The sequence below is a fragment of the Oreochromis niloticus genome, linkage group LG10 (assembly GCF_001858045.2).
Source record: "Oreochromis niloticus isolate F11D_XX linkage group LG10, O_niloticus_UMD_NMBU, whole genome shotgun sequence".
In the NCBI taxonomy this organism is placed as follows: Eukaryota; Metazoa; Chordata; class Actinopteri; order Cichliformes; family Cichlidae; genus Oreochromis; species Oreochromis niloticus.
In genome coordinates, this window is record NC_031975.2 from 387,103 (window position 1) to 401,727 (window position 14,625).

The 14,625-nt window shown below is 43.0% G+C and overlaps 1 protein-coding gene across 1 annotated transcript in view; it reads right to left on the reverse strand.

Moving 5' to 3' along the window:
- amot (angiomotin) overlaps window positions 1-8,204 on the reverse strand; it is a 42,923-nt gene extending 34,719 nt beyond the window's left edge. Inside the window, exons 1-2 of the mRNA XM_019348905.2 lie at window positions 7,890-8,204; window positions 5,763-5,852 (exon numbers count right to left, since the gene is read on the reverse strand). Of these exons, the coding sequence (XP_019204450.1) occupies window positions 5,763-5,790 (28 nt within the window). The 5' untranslated portion in view covers window positions 5,791-5,852; window positions 7,890-8,204. The remainder of the gene's footprint in view (window positions 1-5,762; window positions 5,853-7,889) is intronic.
- Window positions 8,205-14,625: the final 6,421 nt, after the last annotated feature.

Consider the following 14,625-nt stretch of genomic DNA (forward strand, 5'->3'; position numbering starts at 1 on the left):
ATATACAGTCTTCCACAGTGTCCAATCTTCTCGTGTGTGTCCTGCAGTGTGGTCATATGCACGTCCTTTGGGATAATGATTGGATGCTTCATATGTTCTGGCATCGCAGCAGCAGCGAGGCCACCTCCAACTCTCAATACTCCATCCAGAACCAAGCTGGAATAATAACTATAACAACTTTAATTTGTATAGTTTAAAATATTAATTTAATGTTGAATTTGCCAAATCTGACAAGAAGACGTCAAATTCACAAAAATGGGAAAAAAGCTGAAAACAAAAAAAACACAGCATCTCTCAGTGTAACTCACCAAGAGATGTCCAGGAGGTATCTTAGTCAGACGTCTGAACCATTTCAGCTGACCCTGTTCTATAAAAATGTTCAACAGTCTTATGGCGGTTTGCAAGAAGCTTCCACAGCCCCGCATAGCGTTGTACCTCAGGCTACGGTACCGTCTGCCGGAGGGCAGGAGTCTGAACAGGCTGTGGTTGGGGTGTGAGGTGTCCCCAAGTGGAAGCCCATCACTTGACTACACTGAGAAATTCTGTCTATTAAAATAATGAAGAGAATGTGGGCCAAAGGGCAGCCCCGACGGAGTCCAACGCACTGGGAACAAGTCTGACTTGTTCCTGGTAATGCGAACCAAGTTCTTGAAACAGCTGTACAAGAACCAACAACAAGGGTCCAGACACCCCATGCTCCCGCAGCACTTTCCATAGAACATGACAAACGTAACAAAATTTTGCTAACGCCATGATCAAACTTCATGTGGAAAAATGAATAAAATCTTATTCAGGACACAATTTTTGATGATTTGTTTCTGTAAACAACTTTGACAGCAGTGTCTTGGGATATAAATGGTAAATGGCCTGTATTTGTATAGCGCTTTACTAGTCCCTAAGGACCCCAAAGCGCTTTACACATTCAGTCATCCACCCAATCACACACACATTCATACACTGGTGATGGCAAGCTACATTGTAGCCACAGCCACCCTGGGGCGCACTGACAGAGGCGAGGCTGCCGGACACTGGCGCCACCGGGCCCTCTAACCGCCACCAGTAGCCAACGGGTGAAGTGTCTCGCCCAAGGACACAATGACCGAGACTGTCCGATCCGGGGCTCGAACCGGCAACCTTCCGATTACAAGACGAACTACCCAAATAACAGCTGTCTCAAGATGTTTATTTTGCAAGGCGAATAAAGAAAACCCCAACAATCATATGACCCCTCATGAACAAGCACTTTGGCAATAGCGGGAAGGAAAAACTCCCTTTTAACAGGAAGAAACCTCCAACAGAACCAGGCTCAGGGAGGGAGGGGCAGCCATCTACCACGTGTAGTTGGGGTGGGGAGACAGGACAAAGACACGCTGTGGAAGAGAGCCGGAGATTAATAATAACTAAGGATTAAACGCAGAGTGGCGTATAAACACACAGTGAGTGAAGAACAAACACTTTGTGCATCATGTGACGACCCCAGCAGCTTAGATTTACTGCACTGTTCCAGACATAACTAAATGCTTGGTCCAAAAAGGAACGTTTTAAGCCCTTAAAGTAGAGTGTGTATCGGTCACCCTGAATTCAAACTGGGAGCTGGTTCCACAGAGGAGAGGCCCTGAAGCTGAAGGCTGCCTCCCATACTGTAGTCTTCAGCCTCCAGTACTGTTCCCATAAAAGCCCTAGGAACGACTAGTAAGCCCACAGTCTGAGAGCAAAGTGCTCAACTGGAGTGAAACAATACTTCGAGGTTTTTCAGATAAGATGGGGTCTGATCATTCAAGACCTCGTGTCTCATCACTAAATACTGTAGCAGCCAGCAACCATTGGTGATTCAAGGCACCAATTTGAGGACACCTTGTATATACCTCTGTGATCCACTGGAAATTTTCATGTCCACTGAAGCACTGTAGATCCAATAACTACTAATCACCTGGCATTATCTAAAATATCAGGAATTTAATAGTCCAGTCATTACTTGGCTCGACAGAAAAAAAGAGGAAGAAATCCCTAAAACAGTAAGCCAGTGGGTGGAATTTTCCTTACAAATGTGGGTGAAAGTGGTCAATGATTACAAACACCAAAATTATTAAGGTGGCATGCCTGTGACCCTGACTTTAAGTCACCACTACAAGACATAAGATATGGACCGTGGGTTCACTGCACTATTACATCTACTTGTTCAATGACCAAAAAACCCCCCAAAACATTAAGGGTCTCTGTCCGATTGAAGTTCCTCATGTTATCCAGATATTCATGGATGCTTAGAATTTCGGGAACAGCAATGGTCTAGTAAGTAAGCTGTACCAGAGTATGGTTATAATGAATAAAGGACTGTACAAACAATGTTAAGTGATGGGAAAAAGAAGCAACTCTCAAACCTGGAGGGACTTTTGTTGGAAAAACCAGATCCATCCAGACGTTTTGGAAGGATGTTGCTGCAATCATTTCACAAACCCTGGGTATCTTGGTTTATACAAGCTTTGGGTCTCCAGATCTCAGGTATATCCCGGAAAATATGGGGAAATATGATGCCTACTTTCTGAAGGTAAATGGACTGATTCTTATCTACTCTTCTGGGGTACTCAAAGTACTTAAAATAATAGAAGAAAGTGAATGTTGTATTAAGTACTCACTAACATTCCCACTTGGATGGCAACTTGGGGTCAATAGCTTGCGCAAGGATATTTTGCATGCGAGGGATCAAACCACCAACCTTCCAGTCAGTAAATGACCTGCTCTACCTCCTGATCTACAGACACCCTGTCATGTTTGCAGCAAATAAGAAGGCCATTACAAAATGTTGGCTTCAGAAGCACCCCCCACAAATTTTATTAACATAATTAAACACCTTCATTTATTAGAGCAAATGACTCCATCCGTTTACAAAAAGATTTGGGAGAAAAGAGATGGAAAAAAATGGCGTTCCTATCTTGCTGGCAACACTGACCATTAACAACACCTGTTGACATATATGACAGCAAAGACATAATCCAACTGATGCTATTGTATCACCCATGACCTCTTGTTTTGTTGGTTCTTATGTACTTTGTTTATGCAATAAAAGTGGAAACATGAACTTAAATCAAAAGTTAAAAAAAAAAAAAATACACTTATGTTTAAAATAATGTTGGGAAATAAGGAATCCATGTTTATTTAGTAAGCCTCCATTCTCCTGTATGGATGTTTTCTGACTGTTTACATCGTGTTTTTGGAAAAGGGTGTTAAATTATATTACAGAGTACAGCGTATGCATTCAGTTTAGCACATTTGATACATGTACTGGCTAAAAATGTTAATAGTTTCAGATATAATGCTTCAGAGATCCCTGCTAGAGTGAAGCCTCCAGAAAAAATAAATGCAAAATTTTTCTTCCCACCTATTGTTGGTCTCTACTGCATGGCAGTAAAGTGCCGATTTTATCTCTACAGCTCAAACCTGAATCCAGCTTCTGTCTAGACCTTTTCTTTATTTTTAAAATGATATCATACCTGATACCTCTGTAGCTCAAAGAATCCTTCCTTATAAAGCAACCCCAGTGAAAAAATGTCTGTTCCACTCACAGCGATATTTACCTGGGTTTTGAAGGTTTGAAGCAACGCACCTCTTTTCCCGTTTCTTCCCACACTCTGACAGGTGGAGCTCAGAGGTGGACCTGGCAACTATTCAGCTCCAAGCCACACCTTCATACCTGTGCACTAGTGTAATTGCTTAACCAACATTTACTGTCAACCGTCTCTGTGATAAGTGTTTCAGACCATGACATTGTGACTCTATGAACAACAGGATGGACTGTGGGATCACATTTTTTCCTTCTTTTGTCTTTATAACTATAGAAAGGCAAAATAGTGGGAGTGCTTTCATACTGCAGATGCCTTTCCTAGGTAAATATATGCACTGCACTTTATTGCACATGTATTTACTTGGCAACTTTGGTCTAAGATAAAGAATGAAAATATTCAGGACTTGGAAAAAAAAAAACCCATGATGATTCTAATAAAATAAATAAGAGTCAAAAACAATGTGTAGACTTGTCCTCGAGACGGCTCTTGCAAACAAAAGTGGAAACTAGGGCTGGGCCATATCATACCATTCACGGTAATACCGGTATAATGTTGGGCAACGATAAGAAAATGAAATATCGCGATAGAATATGAGTAAAACGCACATGCGCAGTGCCTTTGTTTTCATATGGACATGGCGGAAAAAGCATGGCGGCGACGCAGAATGAGAAGGGCGAAAGTGGATCGTTGAATGAAACGGATGAATCAGAATTGGTTTGTAAAAATGCTGCAACTTCAGTGGTGTGGAACTGGTTTAGCTTTCGTCCGTCAGATACACAACAAAGCACTATTCTTGGTAGAGCATGCTAGCGGGCCGTCGTTATTACCATGTTTTTTGGAAAATACGGCACACTTAAAATCAATGCTTTGATTTTTCTGAAAATCGTCAGTGCCCCTTATAATCCCGTGTGCCTTATGTATGAATTCTGGTTGTGTTTACTGACCTCGAAACGATTTTATGTACACGGCGCTCGAAAATCTGTCAAATGTTTTAGTACGACTTTGCTAAGCTACGAAGCCGCACCGCTTGATAGATTGTCGGAGCATTACGGCTATCGCAGGCAGGAGCCTCGCAGAGTGATACGTACTGTGCTTCAACATAGTATTACGGTATTGTGTGTGTATAAGCTCTTTTTAAGTTTTGTGGATATTATACATGGTTATGCTGAGGATGTGTCGGCCAGTTTCCACTGGAAATGCCTTTTGGTTAAACTGTCAGTGAGGAATTTGCATTTGCACTGTTAATTTTTTATATAACTTTAATGCACATAAAAAAACAGCTGCTTGTTTAAGTGAAAATACATTGATTTTTTTTTTTGCACTAATAAAGTTGTGGAGTTGTAAAGTATTTTGTCTAGTGTCAATTATATCGTCAGTTATATCGTTATCGGAAATTTTCAAATGTATATCGTGATAAATATTTTTGGTCATATCGCCCTGCTCTAGTGGAAACCACATTTCATGCTTCTGTCACCTGAGCTCAGCACCGTATAACATGTAACACTTCTTTAAAGATCTGTGGAGCATCAACATCCACTCACACATCTGATATTAAGTGAAGACCACCAAGATGTTTATGTGGAACTGTCTGAAGGCAGATGTCCTTATTCTGGCACACTTTCTATATCAGTATAAGAGAAGAGTGCTAAGTGTCAGTCGTTCATGTTGCAGATGTTACTCAAGATCAGTGCAGATTGTTCATGACACATAAAATGAAAGAAGCAAGCAGAATGATGCTAAAGCAACCGCAGATATTTAAACTGTGAGATACAATATTCAAGAATCAGGTACAACACACGGGTGCAGTACATACTGGGATATGTGGCTGGTGAAAACAAGTTATAGCACATTAAAAGTTGGAGCCAGCCTTTTCTGATCTTGGAAGCTAAGCAGGGTCAGGCCTGGTTAGCACTAGGATAACAAAGGATAACAGGGGTAAACTGTATGTGGGGGTTAGGGTTACCAGCTGTAAGTCAGACTATGATCCCGGTCAATTAGCAAACTGTTGACATGTTAGCAAACTGGCTGCTACGGCTGATAAAACAACAGCAGTAGTGAAAATAAACGTCACAGTTTAACACGAAGTTTGTCTACACACAAACGATTAGGAGAAAAAAGTCGTAACCATTACCACAAGAACGAGCTCTGGTGGAGTGAAAACATTTTTCTAGCAGTGCTTCTTACTGTCATAACCATTCAGACCTTTACAGGGAAAAGCTGGGTGCTCCATCAAACCACTGATCAGCAAACCTTTGAGCTTCTCCCATCCACCACTGTTTGGTTTACTCAATTCTACAGTAAAGATACAGGAGTTACATTACAATGTGACCTCTGACCTCTTCTTTAAGGTCAAATAAGATCAAACCTTCATAAAATGTCTTTTAACTTTAAAACTATGCTTTAAATTCCAGTGCCTCTGGTTGGATTGGTAACATTTATATGGGAATTCCAAATATCACATCCAACATTGCATCCAAACATTTGACCTGTGACCTCATGTCTACATTTCATTCTCAGAATTCTTTCTTTTATGTGTGTAAATACAATTGCGGGTTCACTTCCTTTAGTTTCTATTTAGTTAAACTATGAAGAACACTGACATTTCTAGCATGAAAACCAATTAGGAGTTTATTTTAAAGGACCTGTATTTTTTTTTTATTTACTACTGCTGATTATTAAAACAAAACTATGTCTTATCCGATTACTCGAAAAAGAAATGGAATACTTGTTTACTAAAATAATCATAAGCTGCCGCTCTCGTCCAAACCATCTCAGCCCGAGCTCTGTCCTGTCCATCCTGCTCACTCGCAGTGAAAACTTGAACAGCTCCATCTCCCATCTTTTTGATCTAAACACCATTTTGTAAATCCTCCCTTTTCCTGAGCTGCGATCCTTCCGTCACAAAACCACCCGGCTGCTAGTCTCTACCTCTGACCTCCCAACCCCAGGGATTAAAGTCATCTACCTTCACTACTTCTGCTAGTTGCCAGTTCAGTGTTACACTTGGGAACAATGCTTGTGTGACTGCACTGTGCCAAGTGTAAAGTTTGGTGGAGCGAGGATCACGGTGCGAGGTTGTTTTACAGGAGCTGGGCCCGGCCCCTTCAGTTAAAGGAACTCTTACCCTAACATTAGACATTCGGATGGACTCCCCCTTTGACCTCAAGCTGAACTCCAAATTTTGGAGCAGCAAATGTCTTTCTTTGAAGAGTGCTGTTAACAAATATCTTCAAATCAAAAGAAAGGACCAGTGACTGTACAGCTACACCTTCTATTCCAGGGGTGTCCAACTGTAGCTGTAGGCCTCGAGGGCCGGTGTCCTGCAGGTTTTAGATCTCACCCTGGGTCAGCACACCTGAATCAAATGATTAGTTCATTATCTCTGGAGAACTTCAAGACATGTTCAGGGGGTCACTTAGCAATTTAAATCAGCTGTGATGGATCAAGGACACATCTAAAACCTGCAGGACACCGGCCCTCGAGGCCTGGAGTTGGACACCCCTGTCCTAGTCTCTGTGATTAATGGCAATTCAAGCTCATTTAAAAGCTACAATTTCAAATATTTTACAAATACAAATTAATCTTCATCATTAAACTCAATCTTGTTTAGTCTTAAATTAAATGGCAATTATCAGAATTTAGTCTGTGTGTGTCAACAGAGAAACTAAAGCGATGATGCTATGTGGAAATGCCGAACCCCCTGTAAGGGTTGGGGCAGGCTCGTGGGACAAGGCGTGCCCAATTTGGATAAACAGTTGGGAAAATGAATGAATGGATGGATGGATGGATTTCCCAATTAAAATTTTACTATGCAAAAAGCCATAGAGTGAGTTTTCTTGTTTATCTGGTCAGTTAAAGTTTAGATTTACAGTTTAGTTTTTGTTCACTGCACTGTTACTCACTCTGAGGTACAAATGTCACATAAGCAGATTACTGTGCGCATGTGATCATTGACAGTACAACGCTGTGAATGCAAAACAACTGTTGTGTCATCCACTTCAGACTGGACCCACTCCAAGGACCCCACGTTCACATTCAAATGTCATACAGAGCTAACTTATCCTGCTGATAAGGCCAGGATGCAGTAAAGGCTACACCCACCTACACGTCACGCTGTCAGTGAATTGGCACTGATTATTGAAGTTAATTCAAAGCACACATGACTGAGTCCGAAGCCAATCTAAGCTTTACGAACGACGAGCTGAAAGTCTTTTTTTCTCAGCCGTTTAGTTTTGTGTGTCGTAAAATGACAACAGCAGGACTAAAACAGTTTGACAAAGATAAGCGGAGCATCCGGTTAATGTGCGCACACACACGTAAATGATTTACCTGAAGAACTTGGTTTACTTTCCGAGCCCCTGATTCCAATGAAACATTCTTTTGTTCGGTTCCTGCTGATCTGTCGTGTCTCCTCGGCACGCACCGACCCTCCTGAAGTTACGAAACGCGCTGCTGCAGCCGCTCCATCTTGGACGTCACCGTGGGCTTTTTATTCTTTCACCGGGAAAAAGAGTTTGTTCGAGGCCAAGGAGTCTTTTTCCATGTTGAGAGTAAAGAAAGAAGCGGTACATGAGAAGTAGCAGGAAGCACCCCCTTCCTCCCCCCCCCACACACACCGCCTGGCCTCAGTATGAGAGGAATGTCCATCCTCCCTCCCCCTCCTTAATGGAAACTGGATGAAAAAGTTTTTGGAACAGGGAAATCCCTCCTTCTCTCTCCTGCTCTCCAGACTGGGCTCTAACAAAGGTCTAACCAGCAGGAAAAAGTTAAAAGCTCAACTCTGCGCCCGAAGTGTGTCATGAAACACGATCAAGTGTTAGTTTATTATTATTTGAAATGGCTGTTTAGGATGGCGACTTGGTGTTTTAACGAGCACAGTTTAAAGATAAAAGTTTAAATGTGCTCACTGGGACACTCCCGGCACAATCAGAGGCTCAAGTGAAAAAGCTGAAAAAGGGGAAGAAGTGACAAAGAGGGCTTTGTCCGTCCCAGCGGAGCTCTGCTACATTTAAGTGCTGTCGGAATTTCGTGAGAAGGTGCACATATGTTGGTTTTGCTTCACGTCATTTAGCCCAAATCCACATACAGTCATTTAGCACCATCTGTTTCAAGCCCTGCCTCGACCCTGTGACGATAATAATGCGTTACTATCAATCATTAAACAAGTGCTGTATACAGAGAGAGGCCCAGGATCCCTGTTGCTGTGAGCTAACAGTGCTAACCACTGCTCCACAGTTCTATGGTGGGCTTCAGGGCTGCTTCTTCATCATGTGATTTTCATTTTTTTTACATTACTTCTTTTCACTTACTGGCATTTTAGCTTTGCCATCTGCCATTCAGCTTCTTGGTCATTTCTGTGAAGTCAGTTTACGGCTGCAGGATTTCTGACCAGAGTGGGCTCTGTGACATCTGCACTGTATCTTTATATAGGTCAGTACATGTAGGCCATCTTCACCAGAAGGTGGCGCTGCTTTATTCAACTCTATTACATTTGAATTAGCTATTAGCGCCCAGTGCAGATCTTTTCTTGGACCCATATCACTGTGTTGTAATGGGACAAACGCAACATCACACATTCTCTCCCCGTGTCTTGGCTAACACACACACATGTTCACCAACCGCAGTCAACATCAGGAGGAATGAACATATTTAGTCAAGTTGATGCTATAAGCTAGGCTACCACAGATTTAGCCATGCTAGTGGGATTAAAGAGAAGCTGGTTAAGCAGGGGTCCTCACAGGCTGACCGGATCACACTCATTTAACAGTTATTTCCAATGAACCAGCTTCTGTATATCATACACATATTATATTGAATATTTTCGTACTTATCTTATGAGGACCACTTTTTTGGTTTACTAAACATTTTAAAATGCCCCATACCATGTTATGGAAATTTGACATAAATGAATCTGCACAAACAGGTTGTCACTCTGAGGTTTTAATTTGTCTTTGCAAAGGGGTCAGACAACAACAGTGCATCAGCAGACTGCATGGCTTTGACAGAGAACAACAACAATCATTCACAGAAACAAGTTACAGTGCATCCAGAAAGGATTCACAGCGTTTCCTCATATTTTCATGTTACAGCTTAATTCAAACATTAAATTCATTTCTCACTTCAAATTCTACACACAAAATGACAAGTTAAAAAAAGACTTTGATGTTCTTGCAAATTTCTTAAAAATAAAGAACAAAAACATTACATGCACTCACAGCCTTTGTCGTGACATTCAAAACTGAGCTAAGGTGCTTCCTGTTTCCACTGTTCATCTGTCAGATGTGTCTACAACTTGATTGGAGTCCACCTGTGGTAAATTCAGTTTACTGGACATGATCTGGAAAGTACACACCTGTCTCTGTAAGGTCCAAACTATGGACAGGTGTCAGAGCACCAACCGAGCCATTAAATCCAAGGAACTGTATGTAGACCTCAGTGACAGGATTGTATTGAGGCACAGGTCTGGAGAAGGGTACGAAAAGATTCTGCAGCACTGAAGTACAATGAGTACAGTGGACTCCATCATGCATAGATGGGAGATATTTGGAGCCACCAGGACTCTACCTAGAGCTGGAGGTGTCCAAGAACCTGATGGTCACTCGGACAGAGCTCCAGTGTTGCTCTGTGGACAGAGAACCTTCCAGAAGTCCAACCATTTCTGCAGCACTCCACCAATCAGGCCTGTATGGTAGAATGGTCAGACTGAGGCCACTCCTCAGTGGAAGGTGACAGCTCACCTGGAGTTTCCCAGAAAGCACCTAAAGGATTCTCAGACCACGAGAAACACAATTCTCTGGTCTGATGAAACAAAGGTTGAACTCTTTGGCCTGAATGCCAAGCATCATGGCACCACTCATTGCCTGCCAATAAAATCGTTACAGTGAAGCACGGTGGTGGAAGCATCATGCTGTGGGGATGTTTTTCAGCAGAGGGAACTGAGAAACTGATAGAGTAGTCAGGGTCGAGGGAAAGATGAATGCAGTTATGTGTCCAGAGCTCTATGGATCGCAGACTGGAACAAAGGTTCATCTTCTAACAGGACAACGTTCCTAACCACACAGCCAAGATAACAAATGAGTGTGTTGATGCATGCTCAATCATCTAGGTAAGCAAAAAGTTGATTCTGTTCATCTGGATGTTTTCAGTGGGAGAAACATTTCATCACTCACCCAGGTGACTTCTTCAGGCTCAGCTGACCGCAGGTTTCCCCAACCTTATAAACAGTAGAGTTGGATGTCTCGAGACCGGTCTTGGTCTCGAGTCATTTTTTCAGAAGCATGGGGTCTTTTGGAGTGTAATTTATTAGTTAGATGCCTGACTGACAACTGTATAAAACAAAAACAACACACGAAGCACAGAGCGCACCGTCGTAAATTCCCCCTAATTTTGGTATGATCCGAGCTCAGGCACTAGGCGACTGAGCACAGCACCCATGTGAGCGAGGGGGGAGAAGCTGCTGCCTGCAAGTTTGCTGCAGACAGAGGAGAGCTTAAGTTTGACCAGGTACCAAAACAAATCATTCGTACTGTACAAATAATGTAAATATGACGGTGTATCACAAAAGATTGATATCAAACCGATATTACTGCGTTATTTGCTCTTTGAGTGAATCAACAAATGGATAAATAAAATGCCGAACGACAGTGCTGATTTTTTAGAAAGTCTTAGCTTACATTTCATATTTTCAGTTCTTACCCTCCACGGCTAAACAAACTCTCTAAATCGGTTTCAATTGTGTACTGATGAACACAAGAATGGACATAAGGAGCTTCTTTTAAAGAAAAAACTCAGGTAGATGTTATTTTATATATTATGCTTTGTATGTTGTTTAGTATATCTATGCAAGACAAGAGGAATTTCAATACACAGCAGTATATTCACAGATGAAACCAGATATTTACACTTTAGGGAGAAAACATAAACTTTTTTTGTTACTGTTAAACATCAATTTAGAGTAAACTTGTTTTGTTTTAGATAAATAAATGTTGAAATATCTTTTGAATTAGTTAAATGTCAGAATAAAAAGAGGGAGCTGTCTATTTTAATCACTTTCATCAAATTTAGGAGTATATACACTAAGTTTATTGTTAATTAATAAGGAAACTCCAGACAATTCCATTCTGAGCTTAAGAAGCTTCTGATTGGTTAGTAGAGTCCATGTGAGTAAATTGGTGGCACACCTGTGGATGCATATAAGGCAAAACACAGAGCCTGTTTCTTTGACATGGGAAAATCAAGACATGTCAACCAAAACACCAGGAAAAGAACTGTGGAGCTCCATAAGTGTGGCTCAGTTTTGAATACAAAATACAAAAGTTAACAAATATGTTTTTTATATTTATCAATCTAAAAAAAATAATCATTTAGTCTGATTTGATGTTACAATTAAAGTGTTTGTGTTTTTATCTGCAGAGTGTGTAAATATCTGGTTTCCACTGTATATTTGATGATGTTGGTGTTTGGCTTGATTGTCAGCACAAAGAGGGAGAGAGAGGAGCAGAGAGGGAGAGAGAGAGGAACAGAGAGGGAGAGAGAGAGAGAGAGAGAGGAACAGAGAGGGAGAGAGAGAGGAACAGAGAGGGAGAGAGAGAGAGAGAGAGGAACAGAGAGGGAGAGAGAGAGGAACAGAGAGGGAGAGAGAGAGAGAGAGAGGAACAGAGAGGGAGAGAGAGAGAGAGAGAGAGGAACAGAGAGAGAGAGAGAGAGGAACAGAGAGGGAGAGAGAGAGAGAGGGGAACAGAGAGGGAGAGAGAGGAACAGAGAGGGAGAGAGAGAGGAACAGAGAGGGAGAGAGAGAGAGAGAGAGGAACAGAGAGGGAGAGAGAGAGGAACAGAGAGGGAGAGAGAGAGAGAGAGAGGAACAGAGAGGGAGAGAGAGAGGAACAGAGAGGGAGAGAGAGAGGAACAGAGAGGGAGAGAGAGAGAGAGAGAAAAAAGAGAGAGGAACAGAGAGGGAGAGAGAGAGGAACAGAGAGGGAGAGAGAGAGAGAGAGAGAGGAACAGAGAGAGAGAGAGAGGAACAGAGAGGAGAGAGAGAGAGAGGGAACAGAGAGGGAGAGAGAGGAACAGAGAGGGAGAGAGAGAGGAACAGAGAGGGAGAGAGAGAGAGAGAGGAACAGAGAGGGAGAGAGAGGAACAGAGAGGGAGAGAGAGAGGAACAGAGAGGAACAGAGAGGGAGAGAGAGGAACAGAGAGGGAGAGAGAGGAACAGAGAGGAACAGAGAGGGAGAGAGAGAGAGAGAGAGGAACAGAGAGGGAGAGAGAGAGGAACAGAGAGGGAGAGAGAGAGAGAGGAACAGAGAGGGAGAGAGAGAGAGAGAGAGGAACAGAGAGGGAGAGAGAGAGAACAGAGAGGGAGAGAGAGAGGACTACAGAGAGGGAGAGAGAGAGAGGAACAGAGAGGGAGAGAGAGGAACAGAGAGGGAGAGAGAGAGGAACAGAGGGAGAGAGAGAGAGAGGAACAGAGAGGGAGAGAGAGAGAGGAACAGAGAGGGAGAGAGAGAGAGAGAGGGAACAGAGAGGGAGAGAGAGGAACAGAGAGAGAGAGGAACAGAGAGGGAGAGAGAGGAACAGAGTGGGAGAGAGAGGAACAGAGAGAGAGAGGAACAGAGAGAGAGAGAGAGGAACAGAGAGGGAGAGAGAGGAACAGAGAGGGAGAGAGAGAGAGAGAGAGGAACAGAGAGGGAGAGAGAGAGAGAGAGAGAGAGAGGAACAGAGAGGGAGAGAGAGAGAGGAACAGAGAGGGAGAGAGAGAGAGAGAGGGGAACAGAGAGGGAGAGAGAGGAACAGAGAGAGAGGAACAGAGAGAGAGAGGAACAGAGAGGGAGAGAGAGGAACAGAGAGAGAGAGGAACAGAGAGGGAGAGAGAGGAACAGAGAGGGAGAGAGAGGAACAGAGAGGGAGAGAGAGAGAGAGAGAGAGAGAGGAACAGAGAGGGAGAGAGAGAGAGAGGGGAACAGAGAGGGAGAGAGAGGAACAGAGAGGGAGAGAGAGAGGAACAGAGAGGGAGAGAGAGGAACAGAGAGGGAGAGAGAGAGGAACAGAGAGGAACAGAGAGGGAGAGAGAGGAACAGAGAGGGAGAGAGAGGAACAGAGAGGGAGAGAGAGAGGAACAGAGAGGGAGAGAGAGAGAGAGAGGAACAGAGAGGGAGAGAGAGAGAGAGAGAGGAACAGAGAGGGAGAGAGAGGAACAGAGAGGGAGAGAGAGAGGAACAGAGAGGGAGAGAGAGAGAGAGAGAGGAACAGAGAGGGAGAGAGAGAGAGAGAGAGGAACAGAGAGGGAGAGAGAGGAACAGAGAGGGAGAGAGAGAGGAACAGAGGGAGAGAGAGAGAGAGAGGAACAGAGAGGGAGAGAGAGGAACAGAGAGGGAGAGAGAGAGAGAGAGAGGAACAGAGAGGGAGAGAGAGAGAGAGAGAGAGAGGAACAGAGAGGGAGAGAGAGAGAGGAACAGAGAGGGAGAGAGAGAGAGAGAGGGGAACAGAGAGAGAGAGGAACAGAGAGGGAGAGAGAGGAACAGAGAGAGAGGAACAGAGAGGGAGAGAGAGGAACAGAGTGGGAGAGAGAGGAACAGAGAGAGAGAGGAACAGAGAGGGAGAGAGAGGAACAGAGAGGGAGAGAGAGGAACAGAGAGCTAGAGAGAGGGAGATGGAGAATGAGGACAGAACAGAGATGGAACAAGAGCAGGTGAGACACACGTTTGTCAAATGGTTGTTTGCCAAAACTCATCAGAACATGTATCGAGTGCCTAGTGTAACTTTTTAGATACCATTTGTTACTTTTCAAATTCTATATTTATTAAGTTAATCAGGCTTATGAAGGCTAAATAATTATATAAACTTTTCTGAATCTAAATAGTGTACTTTGGTAGAATTAAAAAATAAGTGTAGTGCAGGTCTATGATGATTTTTAGTGCTAGTATCATGTAGTTTTGATTCTGGTTCTGTCTTGGTTAAGTCCTAAGTAGTCCTGATTTTGAACTGTTGTAGTCCTGTTTTAATTCTGGATCAGTTCTGGGTCTGGTTGAATTGGGGTTTAGTCCCTGTGTCTTGATACAGCCCCGACTTT